General features: G+C 41.3%; 2 protein-coding genes across 2 annotated transcripts; one reads left to right on the top strand and one right to left on the bottom strand.

Annotated features, from left to right (window-relative positions):
- Positions 1-7,069: 7,069 nt before the first annotated feature.
- On the bottom strand, positions 7,070-10,786 carry LOC118506520 (protein Mo25-like). Its single transcript, XM_036043762.1, has 6 exons — positions 10,406-10,786; positions 8,542-8,655; positions 8,333-8,475; positions 7,934-8,267; positions 7,755-7,859; positions 7,070-7,663 (listed from the first exon to the last, which is right to left on the bottom strand). The coding sequence occupies exons 1-6, from the start codon at positions 10,535-10,537 to the stop codon at positions 7,478-7,480; spliced, it is 1,014 nt and encodes a 337-aa protein (XP_035899655.1). The 5' UTR covers positions 10,538-10,786; the 3' UTR covers positions 7,070-7,477.
- A 2,254-nt stretch (positions 10,787-13,040) lies between these two features.
- On the top strand, positions 13,041-19,018 carry LOC118506517 (glutamine-rich protein 1-like). The gene is made up of 7 exons (XM_036043747.1): positions 13,041-13,113; positions 17,161-17,841; positions 17,910-18,035; positions 18,131-18,252; positions 18,339-18,471; positions 18,534-18,645; positions 18,736-19,018. Exons 2-7 carry the CDS (start codon positions 17,172-17,174, stop codon positions 18,923-18,925), a joined length of 1,353 nt encoding a protein of 450 aa, XP_035899640.1. The 5' UTR covers positions 13,041-13,113; positions 17,161-17,171; the 3' UTR covers positions 18,926-19,018.
- Positions 19,019-19,462: the final 444 nt, after the last annotated feature.

The raw sequence follows: 19,462 nt of genomic DNA, 5'->3' as shown, positions 1-19,462 counted from the left end.
AAAGTAAAGCAGACTGGAATATGTATAATAATATAATAAATAATTCAATTGACTTGTCCACTACACACATAAACGACATAAGAACTCCCGAACAAATTGATAATATGATCCATACTCTTACCACGACCATATCGACAGCAAAAAATAAAGCTATCCCAATAGTAATTCCAGACAAATACAAAATCATAATTCCTGACCACATAATATCACTCATCAAACTTAGAAACAAAGAAGGAAGGAAGAAATGGCAAAGACAAAGATTAAATTTAAACTATAGAAACACTTAATACTATCTTAAACATGAGATTGATTCAAAAATGCCTATATTACGGAACGCTGCTTGGTCTAACGGCTAATCGATAGCCAAAAGTTACTTACATCGTCTGAGAAAAGCAACGCTCTTAAAGAACACTGTCAAAAGGCTCATGGATTAACTTACGATAAAATTAGCCCAATAGAGAGAAAAATTATTAACTCTAATAGGGTATTCTTTGCTTCAAATCGCACACACTCATTAAGCCCACAACAATTGATCAAATCTAAAACTCTATTGGAGCTTATAAAAAAGCTTAAAAACAAAAAATCCTGTGGAGTCGATGGAATTAATAACAAACTAATTAAACATCTTCCCATAAAAGCAAAAGTGTTTCTAGCTAAAATTTGTAACGGTTGTCTTAACATTGGCTATTTTTCCACCCAATGGAAAATTTCTAAAATTATTCCTAAACCCGGAAAAGACCACTCAGCGCCCGAAAATTACAGACCTATTTCGCTTTTGAGCTGTCTTGGAAAAATATTCGAGAAAATAATCTCTATACATTTACGGACCCATATAGAAGACAACTATATTACACCTGATACTCAATTTGGATTCCAACCCAATAGATCAACAACTCACCAAATACATAGACTGAAAAAAAAATAATAGAGAACAGATCTAGAAAAAAAAATCGACGGGATTAGTTTTGTTGGACAATGAAAAAGCATTTGATTGTATTTGGCATAACGGATTGTTGTTCAAGTTAATCAAGTTCAAATTTCCGATTCACGTTATTAATTTAATTAGTTCATTTCTCCACAACAGAGAAAATACAGTTCATATAGGACTAACTATATCAGATCCATATGAACGTTTAGCTGGTGTTCCCCAGGGTAGTATACTGTCACCATTTCTTTTTAATATCTATGTAGCCGATGTTCCAACTTCCCCAAGAACCTCAAATTACCTTTATGCAGATGATTTGGCAATTACAGCTGCTGCTAAAAATCCTAGATCTATCCTCAGTCCATCCTCAGTCCATTAAATAAGGCACTTAAAGTGCATGAAAAATTATGTATGTACTGGAAACTAAAATCAAATTACAACAAATCAGAAGCTATGCACTTCAGGAGAAACACGAGTTTTCGCAAGTTACCTCATAGCGAGTTAAGATTTAATCATGGTACCATACAATGGAAAGACAATATAAAGTATCTGGGAGTTCAATTGGAAAGACACATGACATTCAAAAATCACAAAGAAAACATATTGAAAAGAGCCGACAAACTGATTGAAATATTTTACCCTTTCCTAAACAGAAAATGAAAATTAAATCAGAAAAATAAATTGCTCATTTATAAAGTATATGTTCGGCCTATTATCACATACGCAGCCCCTGCTTGGAGTAGCTGCGCGTTGGTCCATCGAAAAAAAATTCAAATCAAGCAAAACAAAATACTTAAAATGATTTTAAATGTACCACCGTGGTACAGAACTAATGAATTGCATAATAAGCTTAAAATTTTAAAAATTAATTATTATTTATTAAAAAATAGTATAAATTACCTTAGCAGATGTATTCAAAACTCCAGTCGGATTATTCAGCAACTAGTAGGATAAGTCTATAAAATCTTCAAATAATGTTAGCGTTGAACGGATTATATCTATAGTCTCTCTTTAGGATTAAGTTAAGGTTAGTTACTGTATTTTAGGTTAGCTTAGTGTTTAAATAGTTTTTTCTCTTAATCGTGGTTTTTTTTGCATTTTTTCCGCAACTAAATAGTTCATTCAAATCAGAAGATTTTATCACAGCAATCACTAATCTAAAATTCAATAATCAATGTGGAGTGCAAGTTTAGCGTACCCATTATTTTTTAAGTATGCATTGTTCAACATTATACACTTGTTCCCAATAAAACTACTACTACTACTCTCTCTAGCACATCCCCGTTGGTGGTTACAAAAGGCCCCAAGTATTTGATGTTGGTCATTATCATTACCAAAATGAAATTAAAATTCTTCAACAACGCGCAAGAAGTATTCAGCTCAATCTAGCCATGGATTTTCGTAAAACTACCTGTTCAAATTTTGACAGCTCTTTCGGAACCTTGATGTCAAACAATTGCTACTACGTCTTGGCTTCAGAAACATCAAATAAGGTCCAGGGTTTATCCAATAAATTCGTAAAGCTTTAAAAGGCGATGCACCTGAACACCTTTTATTCCACAGGACTAATTTGCCTTCCCACGCATTCGAACAGTGCTAATAGTGAATCGATACTGGGGCTGGACAAGGAAGCCTTAAAGTCGGTACCCAACACATTGCCTGTGTGTTGGAATCCAGTGAAAATATGCGCTTCTTCAATTTGTCTGTCTTTGACCGGTTATCCAGCATCTGGCATATTTTATGGCATCCAACATCACAGCTAAACCCGAATCAACTGCTTTCGAGACGTTGGGCGGAATGGTAAGACCAGGGGCAGATCTGCTGACCGGTAATGATCTTTAAGAGGGCCAGGTGAGAGTCACGCTGTCCTAAGGACAACTTTCGGCAAGGCACTCTTTACGGGGACCATCACACAAGGTTCCTTACAAAACGTCCGTGCTACAGGACTCCTACTACGGGGCCATTTATATGTATTTATATGTTATTTCATTAGTAGTCGCCTATTCCACCCACCGTTGAATCCGCCAATGAACGGTTGACCTTCAAAAAAAAAAAAAAATCTACATCCCCAAGTTGCCTACAGTGCTGTATTTTTCCAATATGTTATCTTTCTGAAAAATAGACTGCCTCATTTTTACACCAGTTTTTCGATTTTCTGCACCCATGTAAACCAATGTTTGCCATCTTTTCGCTTTGCTTATCAATTTCTATTTCAATTCTATTTCAAATTTCACTGCTTGAAGGTGTTGGTTTTCCAATATAAATACATCATTTGAAAGGTTATCAAAAATGCCTTGTTTCATAAAACAATGGAATGAATACATGCGATAAAATTACTTTAAATACATAAAATAAATAAATAAAACATGCAAACTCAAAAATACTACAAAATCAAAATAAGAAAAATCGTGTCTCTACCATAAGAAGCTGTACTGGCAGGGAGCTAAAACTGTCAACTTAACAACTTCAAACATATATTTAAGTTAAAAAAAGGTTGTCTGGAGCTACTTGTATTTTTGAACGATTTTTAAAATCATTACAAGAGCGGAGAAAAAATTGTTCCGTAGGTGTTCGTTTAGTTATGTTATACGGAGCAATTTTGCAGGTGCCAAAAATATTGCTAAAATGTGTGTAAAATTATACTTTTTTCTTCAAAATGTGTGTTTCATAATTTTGTACAACTTACTAGAACACCAGGTTTAGCTAACTCTTGTAGTTTATATTTTATTCTAAAAAAAAAACAGGTACTCGTTTAGTTATGTTAAGGATTGGAGTTTATTTTTAATTAAAAAAAGCTGCAACAGTTACCAATTGCTGTAAATCTATGGTAGACATTTGATAGAACATTGTGCAAAAATTGTGAGAACTATCTCTTTTTGATTTCACTTTCCAATTATTTTAATTTTATAAAGATAACAAAAATTGTGTTGGTATGTATTGAATGATATTTGTCATTCTGCGTTATATATTTTTTATATTCGATTTTAAAAGAAATTTAATTTGAAAACTGCGTAAAAAAGCAAAATAAAGAATTCAAAAAATCAATCAAATGTAAAGGGCAAACATCATCAACCAATGCTACCCTTCCAGAGGAACAGCTAATGCCAACGCGAAGGATGTATTAGTGCTAAAAATAGCCTTGATTTGGACTTTGGACCTGGTGCGAACTCAAGTCGCCTAGTAGCACGACTCGTTCTTCATCGTCCAGCACACATACCTTTACAAAGCAGAAGGTAACAGGGCACGTGGCACACCACCATCAAGGCGTGTACTTAGGGCATCGCGCGCGTGTGTAAGTGTGTGTAGAGGAGCAAAGAAAAAAGGCGCGCATCAAAATTATTCCTTTGGTCAAATGAAACACGGCAACTCTCTTGACACGAAGCAGGCTGTGCCACAGCTCACCGACCCTTTACATCGACACTCCTTGTTCTTCGGAAATTGAAATAGGGTAGTTTTGGAACGTGTGCTATTGAGAGCGTGCCTGAGAGAGAGAGCGAGAAATAATGAGAGAGAGAGATCGAACGGATCTTCGTATTACAGCAGAGAGTTGCTGCGTCGTGGTGAGAAGAACAAGAAGAAAGCCACAGGGCGACATCTACCAACACAGGAAAGGTATTTGCTAAGGGTTCTGAACCTACACACACACACACACACACACACAAACACACACCGATGTCACGAAGAAGAGCAGATAGAACGGACCGCGAGAAAAGGAAGAAACACAAAATCAAAACTGCTCGAATGCTTTTGCTGATCCTAGAGCGGATACGTGCGAAGATAGACAGGGTGCATGAAACGTTACAGAAGAGGAAGATCGAATGAAAGCGAAAGCGAAAGTGGGAAGAAGCAGCACCGAAAATAGGATTTCGTTGTGTGCGATATTCGACGCCTGCTACGATTTTAGGCTGATGTCTGCAATTGTGCCTATCCCGGACAGTGCGTTCCGTGCGGTGACCTTGAGGCAATTTGATTTTAGTTAGCCTTTTCAATTCCACTGATGCAAGAAAATATTTTCCAACTGATGGCCTTAGTTATGTTGAATCTAGTTCGAAAATTTTGAAATATGGCACGATGGTGTGGATAATCTTTTTGGAGGTGGATAAACCGAAAGTAACTGAATCGGTAGTTATTTTCCACGTCGGCAGTTCTATATTCACGTCAAAAAGGAGTAGTAGGAGCATCACGCGCATCGTGGAATACGAAACTGCCAAGTGTAGGTCGGCGATGCAGGAAACACATGTGGAAAGCCGGCTATTAATTGATGCTTAATGCGTTACTGAGTAAGAACGTGGGCGAAGATGCGAGCGCTGGTGAGCAACATTTCTGAGCCAACATGTGTGGCGACTATCCATAGCTCGTTGAAGATGATCGTGTTTCCTATACTGGAGTTTGGCACTTGCTGTAGGGCATCAGTTTTTGCAGCATTCTACGTTTGATCAACAACGAGTGTGGGAAGTTTTGGTCTAGAAAAAGGAGTATAGCGTTATGAGTGTAATGTTCTATGGGGTCTTCTCTATCTATCCTAACGGCAGTCTTTAGTAATCGCTAGAATCTAGACCTCGCAAGACTGATAGCTACCTTCATGGCTATGATAAGCAAAGAAGCTACCAGCGGGAATATACTTTAGTACTTCGAAGGGTTTTACCAACACAGTGGTCAAGTCTAAATGAGTTGAGAAAAGTATATCCTGAATCCAGACATTACACCCAGGTCCTTAGCTATCCAGCGGCACGGAGAACAGAGCTCTCGGATGAGGATTTGAGGTGCGCGAGCAAAATTGAGCAGGTCAGTGTTGGAGTGAGCGCTTGATATTTGGCCTATGACCAGTGCCGGAGATGGGCTGTTTTCCCTGATTAGGTTTCTTGGTGAGGACCTCCTATTTGTAACCAAATTTCCCCAGATCCAAGTCCTCAATTTCGAATCCTCTGCGTGGACACATCTAGTAGACAGCTAGGAGTCAACTACCGCAAGGTTATACTGCTATCAATTTGGGGTGCCTGTTCTAGGTGTTAGGTTCGTCACAATTTGCGTTAACAACAAACAATTAACATTCATACCACCTGTGTGATCAGAGCTCGTGTGGCCTCACGTGCTCGATCATTACGGATAATTACGGTGCTTAAGCTTCTTTAACTACCCGCTGAGCAATAAAACCCAGAAAACATTAAATGACCATTACGCAAGTGCAATTTTAACCAGCTCGAACCGGTTTTGGGCCAAATTCCTTTACTATTCTCTGTTTTGCTCTGCTTATTCGCTGCTCGGGTTTCGAGAGTTTATTGTGTTCATTCGCAAGGCACGTCCCATTTTTCGCACCAAGCAACCAACTGCCAAGGACTGTGGAGCGTAGGTCGTAAACTTTTTGATGAGGTTTGGCTTCCTTTTTGGTTTTTCTTTCTCCGTCACCCGCTGTGTGACCTACTTTCAACACTTTGTGTGTCATGTTGTGGAACAGTAGTTTCCGGGTAGTAGCTAAAGCAAAAAAAAGACGTCGGAGATCGGATATGAATGAGTTGCGAGGTCTACTTAAAAGCCAGGACATTTGTCTTGCAGATGTTACAGCGATGTTGACCTTGAGAAATGGATTGACACTTGGCAAACGTTGTTGACGGCGGGTTAATAACCGGTAACTACGTGCGTGAGATGAGAAGGAAGGAGTAGGAAGAGTCTCTAATATCACTAATATGACACGACCTCTTTAGAGTGCGCTACAAGATTGGCTAAATATCTTTATCGCCGAGACGGGAAAGACGTTTTATTAGTCGTGCTGAGGTCGTCTTGAGAATCACCCACTTGCACGAATCTCTGAAATTGGACTCTTCAATATTCTTCCCATCCACGCTACCACACATGCCTTCCTTGTTGATGCTGATAGAGCCCTAATCACAGTAACAGTCGTCTAAATCGTCAAAACTTCTACGGTTTGGATTACTTTAGGTTGTGATTCTATAATGCTGGTTGTCGCTTACTCTCGCAGACAAAAGCAGCGAGTTGAGAAAATCGGAAGGCGTGAGATTAAAACTCCTAGTAATGTATGCATTCGTTCTCTTAGTACCAGGTCAGGTGTATCCTTAATAACAAAGTTCAGTAACAGTTCATCCCATTTCTTGCCGTTAGTAGTAATAAAGCCTAATCCACAGAATATGGGTTTTATACTATAACTTTATTTCCGCTCGAAACGTACATTCGTACAACGTAGCTGAAGCTTAAAACCCTTTAAGTAAAACCGGCTTCCTTAAAATGTTTGCCGAATCTAAATCCCCTGGTTAGGATCCCACCACCACGCTTTGCAGCGAATTCTAATTTCTAGAAGATATATACAGCTTGTGCTGTTGGAATATGTTTTATAAAACGATTATGATACACGTCTAATCATCCGGATATCCCAACAACCACCCACCGGATATCCGAAGTCATATTCGTAGCTTAAGTATAATGTACAGCTTGTGCTGCGATATGTCATTTATGTTGTCAAAGGGAAATGATAGCCGACACCACCGACCAGCTGTGTGCTGGGCCGGCAGGAGGACTGATATGGAGAAAATCGCTCGTCTACTTGTTCGCCGAATCCTGCTTCAGCTGCTTGATCTTATCGATCACGTACGCCTTCTCCTCGACGAACTCCTCATCATTTTCCATCGTCGGAAGGAGACGGGCCAAGAAGTGAACGATGGGTTGCTTGTTGCGCAACAGCAGCTCACGGATCTCTTTCGGTTTTTCCGGATTCGCAGCAAACACCTAGAACACACGCAGCACACAAATTGGGCAAACGATTAGTTACCGATCGGCCGATTGTTGGGAAAAAAAAGCAACAACAACAACAAAACACCTTGAACACGTGGAACGCCTCGTACTGGATGTGGCGCGACTTATCCTTCAGCATGTTCATTATGATCTTCAAGTTCTGCTCTCGGCCCACGTACTTCATCATCACCTGCAAGCGGGGATATAAAGGTTAGGCAACGTAGCATATTGGTTTTGGCGCGTTTGCCGTCCTGCATCTCTCACGTGATAGTTTTGCGGCGTGAGCAGTATACCGCTCAGCAACTTCAGGCTCTGGCGACGCGTCACGTAGTTGGTCGATTTGAGCAGCAGCTCGTAACGCTTGAACACTTGCTCGTAGTTATCGGTCAGAAACTTGGCACTCAGTACCGGATGGTTGGTGAGCAGCGCACTAAGCGTTGAGAACGCATCGCACGACGTTTCGAACGCTGGTTCGGCAATGTAGTCGAACAGCGTGTAGAATCCAGCCGAGTTCAGCATTATGTTTGCCAACGGCTCGTGCATTGCACACTCGCGCAACATCGTACCACAGCTGAACACAGTTTCCCGATGGCGATAGCTAGCAAATGAAAGACGGAAAAGTTTGACACAAGCTGGCAGCTAACAATGCTGTCGCTAGCTTACCCGTCGAGCAGCGAGTGCAGAATGGTCGGCTTGGAGCAGATGTAATCCACCGTCGGCAAGCGTGCTCCGATTTCGCGTATCAGTACGTTGATGAACACCTGCACCACGTCCTTTCTTGCCTCAAACTGGAGACGATGAAGATTCTGCAAGGGGTAATGGAAAAGTTAGCTGAAGATTACTGATTTGTTGTTTGCTTGTGGATTGCTTACCTTGATCAGAAGCAGGAATAGGTGGGTTTTGTACAGCTGCTGGGACAGTTGCGACATGGTGTAGTTGTACTCGTCCGAATCGCTCGTCTTGTACACCATTTTCTTCATAGCGATCTTCGAATATACAAATATAATGGTAGTATATTAGAACTCCGAGAAAGATTTATATCTGTGGAGGCGCCCCCAACCGGGCGTCAGGTCTGCGTCAGATCCATTTTGATCCTCACTCCGGTACATTTATGGTATTGGAACGTCCTGTATTAAGATGACTAAATACCGCGACATGTAAAGGCTTCCTCAACTAGGTTAGGATAGTCCCGTTCACTGCGCAGGCTATCCAGCAACGAGCGTTATCAAGCCTAGTCTAGCTAGCAATTGGCAGTATGAGCAATTTTTCAGATTGCGGCAACCGTGCAGTGTTTACACCGCAGAGCTAGGAGGGTCATTGATGCTAGGAGGGTCCTTCGGATCAGTACTTGGCTTTTCCAGATAGCCTTAATGCTATTGATACACTAAGATCCCTGAAAGCTGTCAAGAGTCAGGATTTCGCTAATTTGTGTTCCTTCTCAGGAAAAGACCCTCCTTGTTGAGCGCAGCCGAAAGCATCGCCAGACGACCATGGGTATAAAAATTAGAGAAATGCAGACGACCAAAGACCTCGACTACATGAGGCTCATCGACTGGTTCGCTAGAGACAACGGCCTATTATCTTTTATTACGTGTTGACTTGAGTATTTTTTGCAGTGCCAAGGGTGATGGACAATGGAATTGGACCCAATTTTCCACCCATTTTCCGTTCACAACCGAGCATGCCTGGGCAAATAACAAAAAGGAAACGCCTTGTCAATTTTTGTTAATATTTTTTTCGTGAATTTATTTTTCACAGTCATCACATTCGGTCGTGACAATGCAGCCTTAACCCGTACTAATAAATAAATAAAATATAATTTTTTCTAATGGTTTTATTAATGAACATTTTGCTTTTGAACGGGTCTTGAAGCATTGCAATTTTAATCGTATCACATCTGCGCAAATTCCATCAACGCAAGAATGTCAACACAAGAAATGAAATGAAAATCAGCGCAAGAATGTAGTAGGTATGGCCTCGGTGCAGCATAATGCGATAAGATTGCTCCCATTTCCTCATCGAACAAAGGAAGGAGGCAAACCAACGCTGTAAGCTGAAACTACTAAGCAAGGTTTGCGATAGTAGGGCAGTATTTGCCCATCCTGTAAATTCCAGCTGTGACGCATTGCTATGATACTAAAGTCGCATTACTCATAACGAAGAACCTTGAATAGAGAATAAATTTGCAAAGGAAAATAAAACCCATTTATGCAGAAGAAAAATGCATTTATCGCAATTAAACTCCTTAGAAATTGAGGAAGCTTTACAGAGGTAAATTATTTTTCAATTCATTTTTAAGCACTACCCAGCGGGGGCCTCCGACACGGATAAGAAAATCCGTGGGCAAACAAAGGGGAGACAAAGCCATGCGGAAATTGAACTTTGAGCAATAATTCTAACCGATTCTATAGCAATCTCTGGACAATCTAGACAGCCATCTTCGATTTTATTACCCTTTTTTATGCATGCTTTACTTGCCGGATCGCAACTGTGCACTAGAGACGCACTCCAGCGAAAGCGAGTGGGTGAAGAAACTAATTAAACTGCTGGCGCCAGCCGTCTGCGTGTTGCGCTGCGGTCCACGTTCTAGGTGGCTCCCGGCGCGGGCAATTGTGCACTTACGCCATGAGTCATAGGGCGAGGGGTTTGCTTTGTGGAAAAACCGTCTTAAGACACCAAAACCAAAAACCAAAAACCACAAACACTTTTGTAAAGAAAGTCTTGCATTTAACTTACTAAATTGCGGCTGATGGACTCGTTCGCCGCGATCGCCTGCTGTCCACCACGGTCCAGCGCAACCAATCCGTCGCCAACCTTTTGCACGATCTCTTCGGCAGTCTTCTTGTGCTTGAACAGCAGTTTCAACATTTTCACCGCGTTGCAAAACCACTTGCCAGAATAATCACCAAAATGTACTCAAAAGTTCACCGTTTAGTAACTCAAATATGTTCGATTACGCAAGGATCGATTGCTGGAATTACGAGAAGACTGATTTTTTTTTTGATGCAAAATTCACGAATCGATGTTTGGAAAAAAAGTTAACAACTCCAAGCTATTTAAAGGCAAGGCACCAGCTATTGTACGTTCGATCACCACAAGACAAAGGATACGAATGCTGCCCATAACGGCCTGCACTCGGACGCATCGATCGTGCCCGGGCAGGGTTTTTTAATGCACCCGGTTGCTGTTTGTTGGTGTTCGGTTCTGACAACTGCTTGCCATCTGACAAATGTGTGTAAATGGGCTTAACTTGCATGTGGAACATTTAAAACAAAACAAAATTTTTGAATTGATAGCTTAACAGGAAAAGGACCTCCGGCCTACGGTGATCGACGCGAGCAGTAACATGCATTTTATGAGCTAGCATTAACCGAGTTAAGTAAAACATTTTTTTGCAGCTCATTGTTCGTTTCAAACAGCGAAATTATCAAGGCAAAATATTAAAGTCCCGCATAAACACTTTGGCGGGAAAATCCAGAACAAATTCAGCAGTGGAAGCAAGTCCAACAGAGACTGACGAAAAAAAACATTGAGCTTTACCGCTCCATATTTCAAGCCAAAGGATTCAGCAGATCAATAAAACAAATATGCAGCACATCCATGATAGGATCAGGATTTTGCTTCTCCACAATCGCAAAATCCTCCAGGAACACGTTTTCTTACTGTGATAGTAAAAAAATCACCCAGCATGAGCAACTCAAAGCTCTCCTCTGCAAGGAACTATCGAATATCGTTAAGGCCAAAAATAAGCGAAGTTCCTCCCCATGTTGGAACACTAACGCATCACTCAGGGTGATGCTCCTCAAAAAGGATCTGAAATATTTTTTTAGGGTAAATAAAATTCAGGCTGAATGTTCATGTTAATATAGCCAAGACTCATTGTATAAGATATTTTTTCCCAAAGAATTTCCTGATCAAATCGTCGGGTATCGTAAAAACCATCCTTAAATTTTTTTTGGGAAAAAATACTGAAAGTGATCGGTCATCTAGTCCCATCAAATCGTACCTATGAATAATATTTTTAAGGATCTTTTTTTGAAAAATTTTGAGGCTGAGAATCGAGCATCCGAAACAATGCTGAGATGGAAGAAATGGCTTTTCTCTTTAAAATCTCTTTAAGCTGTTGGAAGGATTCATCCAATGATCTCTGCCTTCAAGATATGTCTATTTTGTCCCTCCCTTAGTTGTTTATACTTCTTAATTTGAAGAACAATTCTGAGCTGTAATCAGTTCACTTTTCCCTGTTTGTAGGTGATTGTATCTACTCCACGATAAAAAAGGCAAATACATTTTTTTGATGTTTAATTCCTAACAAGCTACTAGCACATCACTTCATTTAATCTCTTGCGTTGAGGCTAGAGACCGTTTTCACACGTCTTGAAAAAAAATTCCTGAATCCTGGTACTTCAGTTTAAGGGTGCATGAGATCCCAAGTCCATACCTAGCACACGTCTGTACTGGTAACATCAAGGACCTCACAGTAGAATATCCAAATCATCTAATAGCAGCAATGTGAGTTCAACTCCGCTTAGTGGTGTAAACGTTCAGCTTTCGGCAAACAATCCTGTCTTCAGCAGCGAACGCTATCTGGGCCCAGTCTTAGTCCGAGCTTATAGACGCTTTTACATGCAACCCACTGTAACGCATAGATTTAAATTGACCGTTAGAGTTCTGAACTCAAACCCGTTAACAAAACGGTTAAAACGAATGACAAATGCCTGGTTACGCTTCTCGAACAAAAAATAGGGAAATAATCGTTGAATCGAACGATTGTTGCCGTTCAAAGTGTGTTTCCAACCAACCATTTTGAGCGAACTTTACCAAACAAAAAACGGCTGCATCTTATAACACTGTCCATCCGCAACGTACGATTTAAATGTCTGCACGGTTTTTAATAACATATTGCCAATATTGGCATTTATCAGCAATATATCATTTTATTCACCCAGATCACCTGGGTGGAATTAAGCGAATGTAAATTTTTTTTTCCAATAAGCAATATAGCCGCACTAATTGGAAAAGCCGAAAAACGAAACCGGAGCAACGTAAAAACCAGCAACGTATAAACGAGCAGAAGGCTTTGTTCCAGGTTTAGATTTTTCGAGCTAGTTTCGAGCAGTAAGGCAATCGCGCCTGCCCGTTCTAACGGGTTGAGCTGTTCGCGCAGGACACACGGTATCGCTCTCTCTCTCTCGCCCGTTCGCACTCGCTCATTGCCCTCTGATGCCCTTTTTGGTTACGCACACAGCCGACACGTGCGTGTGTCGTTTTGTCTGCGCAAGTGTGCCAATCTTCGAGGGACAGCAATCTAGCGGCACAAATCGACCGAGCCGGCCAGTTAAGTTTCGGTTGGCGAACGGTGAAGGCTTTTCGGTGCGTAGCTCCCCAGTTTACGGCGTGTGTGCTATTTCTTCGAACTTCAACATTTTGGCCCAGTGGTGAAGGTATGTATGAGTGATTTCTTAAGAAGATTCTTATGGGATGATTCGGCATTCGGTGTTTCGGCAGTGATTGAGCTTATCAGAACGGCACGGCTACAATTAATCGTGGTTTGAAAGTGAAGTGTCTTACGTTAGTGTTTGAGACTGTGCGTCGAGCCTCAGCGGCGTGTTTTTTAATCCTGAACCACACGGCTAGCTTTTCGCGTCGCTCCTTCTTTCTGTGCTCGAATCGGTGCTAAAACGGCGCGAAAAAATGATCCAATCCAGTAGATTCGATATCATTACATTTTGTCTTGATGGTTCTCTCCCGGTGGTAATGGATGGCTTGAAATAATTAGATTATTGGAGAGATTAGTTGTGGTTCGACGTTTGGTGTTGTGTCAATTAGGATTACTTTTTAACTGGTTCGAATAAATCTCGGCTTTCCTGTACAGTGTCGTTAGTATGTGTGTGTGTGTGTGTGTGCGTCGAGCCACGGTGGATGTCTTGTGCTTGGAACACGTTGGCTTCTCATAACGGACGGTAGAATCTATCTCTTTTGCTCGGTGTTAATGTGCACTGTCAGGCGCAAAGAATAAAATCAATCCAGTTTAAGTGTATATTGAGGGGTTATAAGGTTATTGTTTTCTTGAAGAAATTAGTTTATACAAATTCTTTGGCAAATTTTCATTCTTGCGTTCCATCAGTAATATTCGAACCGGGTAGAAGTGTTCTAACTTTTTATTTGGTGAATATTCGTAGTAAGAGTGTGTGTGTGTGTCTGTGGATCGAGCCACAGAGGATGTCTTTTGCTTGTAGCTCACTCTCTTTTCTCTCTCTCTCTCGCTCCACGATTCTGTACTGGCAGATGCCTAGAAAAGAACCAATACTAGAATAAGGCATAAGAGTGCTTTTATGCCCTTTTAAGGGAATGTCCATCAGCAGTATTCAAGCGGTCTCACATTTCCCCCGGTTTAGTGAGTAACCGGGGCGTGTGCTGGTGTGCGTTGATCGAGCCGCAAAGGGTGTCTTTGTGTAGGGTACCATTCGCTGGCTGATTGGTTGGCTTTCTCACACGCCGGCTGTGAAGATTCTCTGTGGCTATTTGTGTGTGTGCGAATGATTGCAGAAAATGCGTGAAGAAAACCATCAATCCTGGAGCGCGTATTAAGGGGTTTGAACATTTCTTCCATCAAATTCTGCTGGGGTGGTTAAAACTTTTCCAACCTCGGATATCAACCCTGGATACTGGGGTGGTTAAAAATGTTTTTCAAGTGCTGAGTTTTCAGTGTGACTTTTCGTTTCTATTCCTCTGTGTCTATGTGTGTGTGTTTTGTGTAATTCTGTGCCGGCAAAACTTGTGCAATTGAGGTTAGCGAAATTGCTTTTCGCTTCTGACCATCCTAGTGCGTCCATATTGATTTTCCAATGAAGACCGTCTCTCTCCCTCTCTTTTCGCTCCTTTTGTCCCTCACACACACACACACACACACACACACACTCACTTTAGTAAAATAAAAACTTCCATTTCGCTCGATTCGCTCCACCATTCTTTCCAGTCCAGCTCCGTACACTGGTGTTGGTGCGATCGTAGTGACTTCCGGTCGCAAGTTTTCTTCGCACCATTCGCGTTTTCGCTATTGTATCACTGCTTCACATCGGGTTTTGTCGTTTCAGTCGCTTGCAAAGAGTGGTACGGTACAGTAGCGAAGCTTCGGTTGCTCAAGTTGAAGGTGCTTTGGCTTCTCTCGCTGGAGTGAATTAAAAATTGGCAAACTGATCATAAATCACACCACCAACAAAAAACCCCAGGTTCGTACTGTTTCCCGGTGTGTTTCCCATAGTGTGTTGATTTTTCTTGTAACGCCCAAACCCATCTTTTTGTGCCTCTTTTTTGTTGCTGCTGTGGTTGCAGACGCTACAAAACCCGTTCGAGCACAATGCAGCGCGAGGAAGAGGAAGGTCCCATCACGTTACGTCAGCTGGTTTGGATATTTCTCTTGGATCTGTACGAGGCCAATAAGCGCATTTTGCGAATTATACTGGTGTGCTTCGTGGTCGACGTTGTGGCTCGAATGCTGGACTTGCCGCTGAACCTGTTAAGCATGTTCAAGTAGTAAGCGGGAGAGGAGAGCCAAAATGTGGATGAGCGCATGAAACTATGGGAATAAACAGTTTACTGCGATGATTTAGAAAACTCAACTTGAAACAAGAATCTTTTACTTTGCTAACTTAAAACACTAACGGAATGAAAGAAAAACAGATGGTGAAAATCTTGAAGCGAACGAATGTGATGCGAGTAGCGGGAGTGTGTCTTCACTATCGCACACACAGACACACACGCTTTAATCGATTCTTAACTCGCTATCTGTCGCTCTATCTCTTCACTGTTCGCAGCGCACAACTGTTGGTACTTCCAGCTGGTGACGGAGCGCTGAAAGACATCTTTGGTCGATTTGGCAAGGGTAAGCATCAGCCTACGGATCTCATCGTTGCTTAACGATTTATTTCCTTCTGTGTGTAAGACGGTAACGAATTCTTTTGTATGCATGTTTTCCTTTTTTCCCCTTCAGATATCTCCCAACGAGATCAGTAACTAAGTAAGATTTGCTTTATTGTTGCAGCTGTGCTTTACATCTAGAGCTGCGCCGTCTTTGATTTTGCGCTGACATCTCGCACGGTAGGATTTTTTTTTTAGTTTAAAGCACACGATTCACGTTTAGATTCCAAATTTCGTCCTACAGAATTTTGAGCTCCGCCTATGTATCAAAGCGAGCAACAAACCCCTAGGGTGATAATAGCGAATGTGTCAACCAATCGGTGGTGCCCGTTTTGCAAATAAATTTTTCGTATCGGTCATGCGCAAACATGGTTGAAAGTTGACAACCCCCTCTGGCGAATAAGACGAGTGTTGGTGTTATATTTTGAGAGGATTTGCTTATTTTTTCTTTAATTTATTGATACATAATATTATATATTTTTAATTTTTAGTTTGGTTTTTGTTCAATTTTTTATGTAATAGAAACTAGCATTTGAAAAAAAAGTATTTATTTAAATATTTATTTATTATGACGGCTTGAAGCCGTACTGTCAGCACCGCATGTGCTAACGAAATACAAATGCAAAAAATTTCCAAGGCATTTCCTCCCTGATATTTCGCCGTATCCCGAGCGTTTAACAAAAAATTACTGAATATTTTTTTATTTTTTTTAAATTTATTAATAATAAGAAGAAGAAACAGAAACGATTCTATTTGATCCGCTTTTATATACAAGAATCATTTTTTTTTATTTTTTTTATTTTTATTATATTAACTACATGCAATGCAACAAAAAAATCACTTTATTTTTGTTTGCATCATTTTACACCGATTCATTCATTCAAACGTAACGGTGCGATCGTAAAGTACTGGGCGCCTCCATTTGCTTATTTAACATTTTTTTCCGTTTTTTTGTGCTTATCTACATTAAAACCGAAAACATAAAAATTTCTTCACTCTTATGTTATTTCATTATCTACACCGGTAAAAAGTCGTATGTGAATATGTATATCACCAATAACTAGCTGGTACTATCTATATTGCTCCACTTCTAGCAGCTACTGAGTTGGTATCTGTCCGCCTTTGTATGTAAAATAAATAAAAATATAAATAGCCGCATCGAAGATGAGCAGCAATCCAGGCGGGGTGGCAATTTTCAAAAGCATTCGCTAGTGTGTTGATTCAAACAACCCCACGTGCAGCAAAATATTAGCACTTGCTGCGCTTGTTTTCGATATGCTGCTCCATCCGGGCAACGAGCCGCACCCAACGCGCACCATAAACGTCTGCTAATAAATCACTGCCATCGGCCCACGTGAATGCAGTTTGCTGCATGTGTTTCGAATAGCGATTGAGTATCGGTTGAAAAAAGAACGTCATTAGAAATCTATGCTGTGCAGTGCACCAGCTCATATGGCCCTTAATATGGCCCCGTTTAGATTCATTTTCATGCAACCAGTAATGTCAAATGTGTTGTTGTAGGTAAAACGGCCATACTTACACTGTTTTCTTTTTTTCATTATCTACTTTAGGAACACTCAGAATGGACGATTACAAATTACTAGAGTTCCTCAATTCGAACGAGCCGAGTGAACAGACCGTAGACCTGACGTTTGACTGGTCGGCGGCCATGGTTTCGAGCGGTATAGATGTGTCGGATCAATTCCTAAGCTCGATGCAGGAATCGTTCATGCCCGTACCGGAGCAGGAACAACTGCAGGAGTACGACTGTAGTGCTGAGCAGCGGTACCGCTATCAAGGGCAGACACCCGGAACCAGTACTCTATTGGACTTTTCGGGAATAATGTTTATACCAACCGCCAGCGACCAAGACCTCGCGGAAGCTGAATCCATACAGCAAGCGATCATTGTAGATGTCAATACCGAACAGGCAAACGATGCCAGCTTATTCACAGAATCTCCAACTACAAGCACCAACACCGCCGGCATAACACCGAACGTTACCGTAAATGATGCCGTAGACATACCGTACGAACTGCCGCTAAACCTGAAACATGGCACAGCCGCCTGGAGCCGATGGGCGAAGATGGAAAACGCTAAAGCAACATCCTACAACGGGAAAGCATGGCCGGAAGATTTTCTACAGCTCGATCCAGCCACGTTATGCCACGGTTTGTGTGGCTTTATTACACAAGTGCGACGGGTCGACGGTGGCTACTTTCCGCCGGAAACAATCTACTACCTAGTGACCGGTAAGTAGACGAGCCGTGCTTCAATGTACCGTCCTGCCGTACTGACATTTCCATTTTGCTCGCCCCAGGGATACAGCAATGTGTGCTGAACAGTGGTAGACCGGAGTACTTTTGGTCGGATAGACGGTACGAGCCATTCGTTGAATGTTTCGACCAACTAGCGCAACGCTTTAAAGGGGAGGCCAACGTTCCTAGTAAGTGCAACGTCTGCTGCTACTGTTATTATGGCCCGCGCAACTCTCGGATGTGTGACTGTCTGTTTTTTTTTCCTCTTCTTTTTTACCTGCAGGATATTTCACTATCAGAGTTAAGGAAGAAAATCTCTGGTCGAACGGGCAGCTTGGAAACCACTCACCGATCGATTTGCTTACGACACTCATCTACTTCAATACGATTTATTTCCGGCTGCATGTAAGTAGTGATGATGCCCATCCGGTCTTAATAATTTTTCGTTGTTGGAAGCTCTTTCTAATGTTATTTGCGGATGTAATCTCCAGACTGCCGAACAACATTTCTCGCTCCAGTCTTACCAGCTTTGGAAAGCCTGGGAGCATTCATCGAAGCGTGGTGCACGTCAACACGAGCTTATCGGGAGCCTACGCTATACGGTACCTGAGACGCCGGTAAAAGGTAAGACCGAATCCCTTTGGTGCATGCGTTTAGAACTATCCGATTATGTTTGTTCTGATTAGATTTTGATTTCGATGCAGTCGGCAACAAACGGACGCACTACGATCAGTTTGAAAACAAAACACATCCAGAACGATGCCCGTTGAGGCTTCACGAGTTGTATCTCTCGAAATGGTAAGTGCTGGGCCGAAATAGAGCGGGTCTTCACACGAATTCACTGTACATCACCTAACCGGTCTTTTCTTTTCTGTGTATTCTGTGCAGCCCGAGACGGGGAAAGGACGAACACAATGATTATTATCTGGAGCCGGAACGGACTTACACGGCGTCCTCGCCTATATGGTTTTCCAAGCAGTCGCTCAGTGTGGCGCTGTTCAATCGCATTTTTAACAGATTAAAAATGGTGCTGGAGGTTGAACGGGCCATTTTTAATGCGCAATCTGTTCGCGTCTAGGGCGACAAACTATTTCCAACTCCAACGGAACCATTCTCGCTCCAAGTCTCCAATTCTTTCCGGCACCGATTATTTCTCCACTTGAACTTAGCATCATTACATGAAAAAAAAAATTTCACTATTTGTATCGTCACTCGATGTTAGCTTTTTCTCCAATTCATCCTTCTCTTTCATTTAGTAAATTTAAAAAAAATTGTTTGAATTATTTTATGGCTTTACTCGCGCATTTACTGGAGCGCTGCAGCTGAACTTTGGATGCTTTAAAAGAGCTTAATATTTGTTTGGTTTCGTACGTTACGACTCGATGTCCTTTTGGTAGCATTGCTTGTGTAATATCTTGCAATAGTTACTGTATTTGTTTCTAACTCTAACTCTTAAATATTTCTCACGCGGCCATCGATAAAATTATTAAAAAAGAATTATTATATAATAAAATTATTAAAGCGCTGCCATACCTAGTACATAGACAGTAAATGTAAAACAGCATCGAAAACGTTGTATGCGATAGAAAATAAAGCAAATTCTATGTGCCATGTT

This window comes from Anopheles stephensi, chromosome X (assembly GCF_013141755.1).
Source record: "Anopheles stephensi strain Indian chromosome X, UCI_ANSTEP_V1.0, whole genome shotgun sequence".
NCBI lineage: Eukaryota > Metazoa > Arthropoda > Insecta > Diptera > Culicidae > Anopheles > Anopheles stephensi.
Note: the sequence above shows the minus strand (reverse complement) of the source record. Positions and strands in the feature narration are given on the sequence as shown.

Coding starts and splice junctions, on each gene's coding strand:
- LOC118506520 (XM_036043762.1), bottom strand. CDS start 10,537: ATGTTGAAACTGCTGTTCAAGCACAAGAAGACTGCCGAAGAGATCGTG. Junction 8,268..8,332: donor CTGCACTCGCTGCTCGACGG/GTAAGCTAGCGA, acceptor TTCATTTGCTAG/CTATCGCCATCGGGAAACTG. Junction 7,860..7,933: donor TCACGCCGCAAAACTATCAC/GTGAGAGATGCA, acceptor CCCCGCTTGCAG/GTGATGATGAAGTACGTGGG.
- LOC118506517 (XM_036043747.1), top strand. CDS start 17,172: ATGGACGATTACAAATTACTAGAGTTCCTCAATTCGAACGAGCCGAGT. Junction 18,253..18,338: donor CGATTTATTTCCGGCTGCAT/GTAAGTAGTGAT, acceptor TGTAATCTCCAG/ACTGCCGAACAACATTTCTC. Junction 18,472..18,533: donor ACCTGAGACGCCGGTAAAAG/GTAAGACCGAAT, acceptor TGTTCTGATTAG/ATTTTGATTTCGATGCAGTC.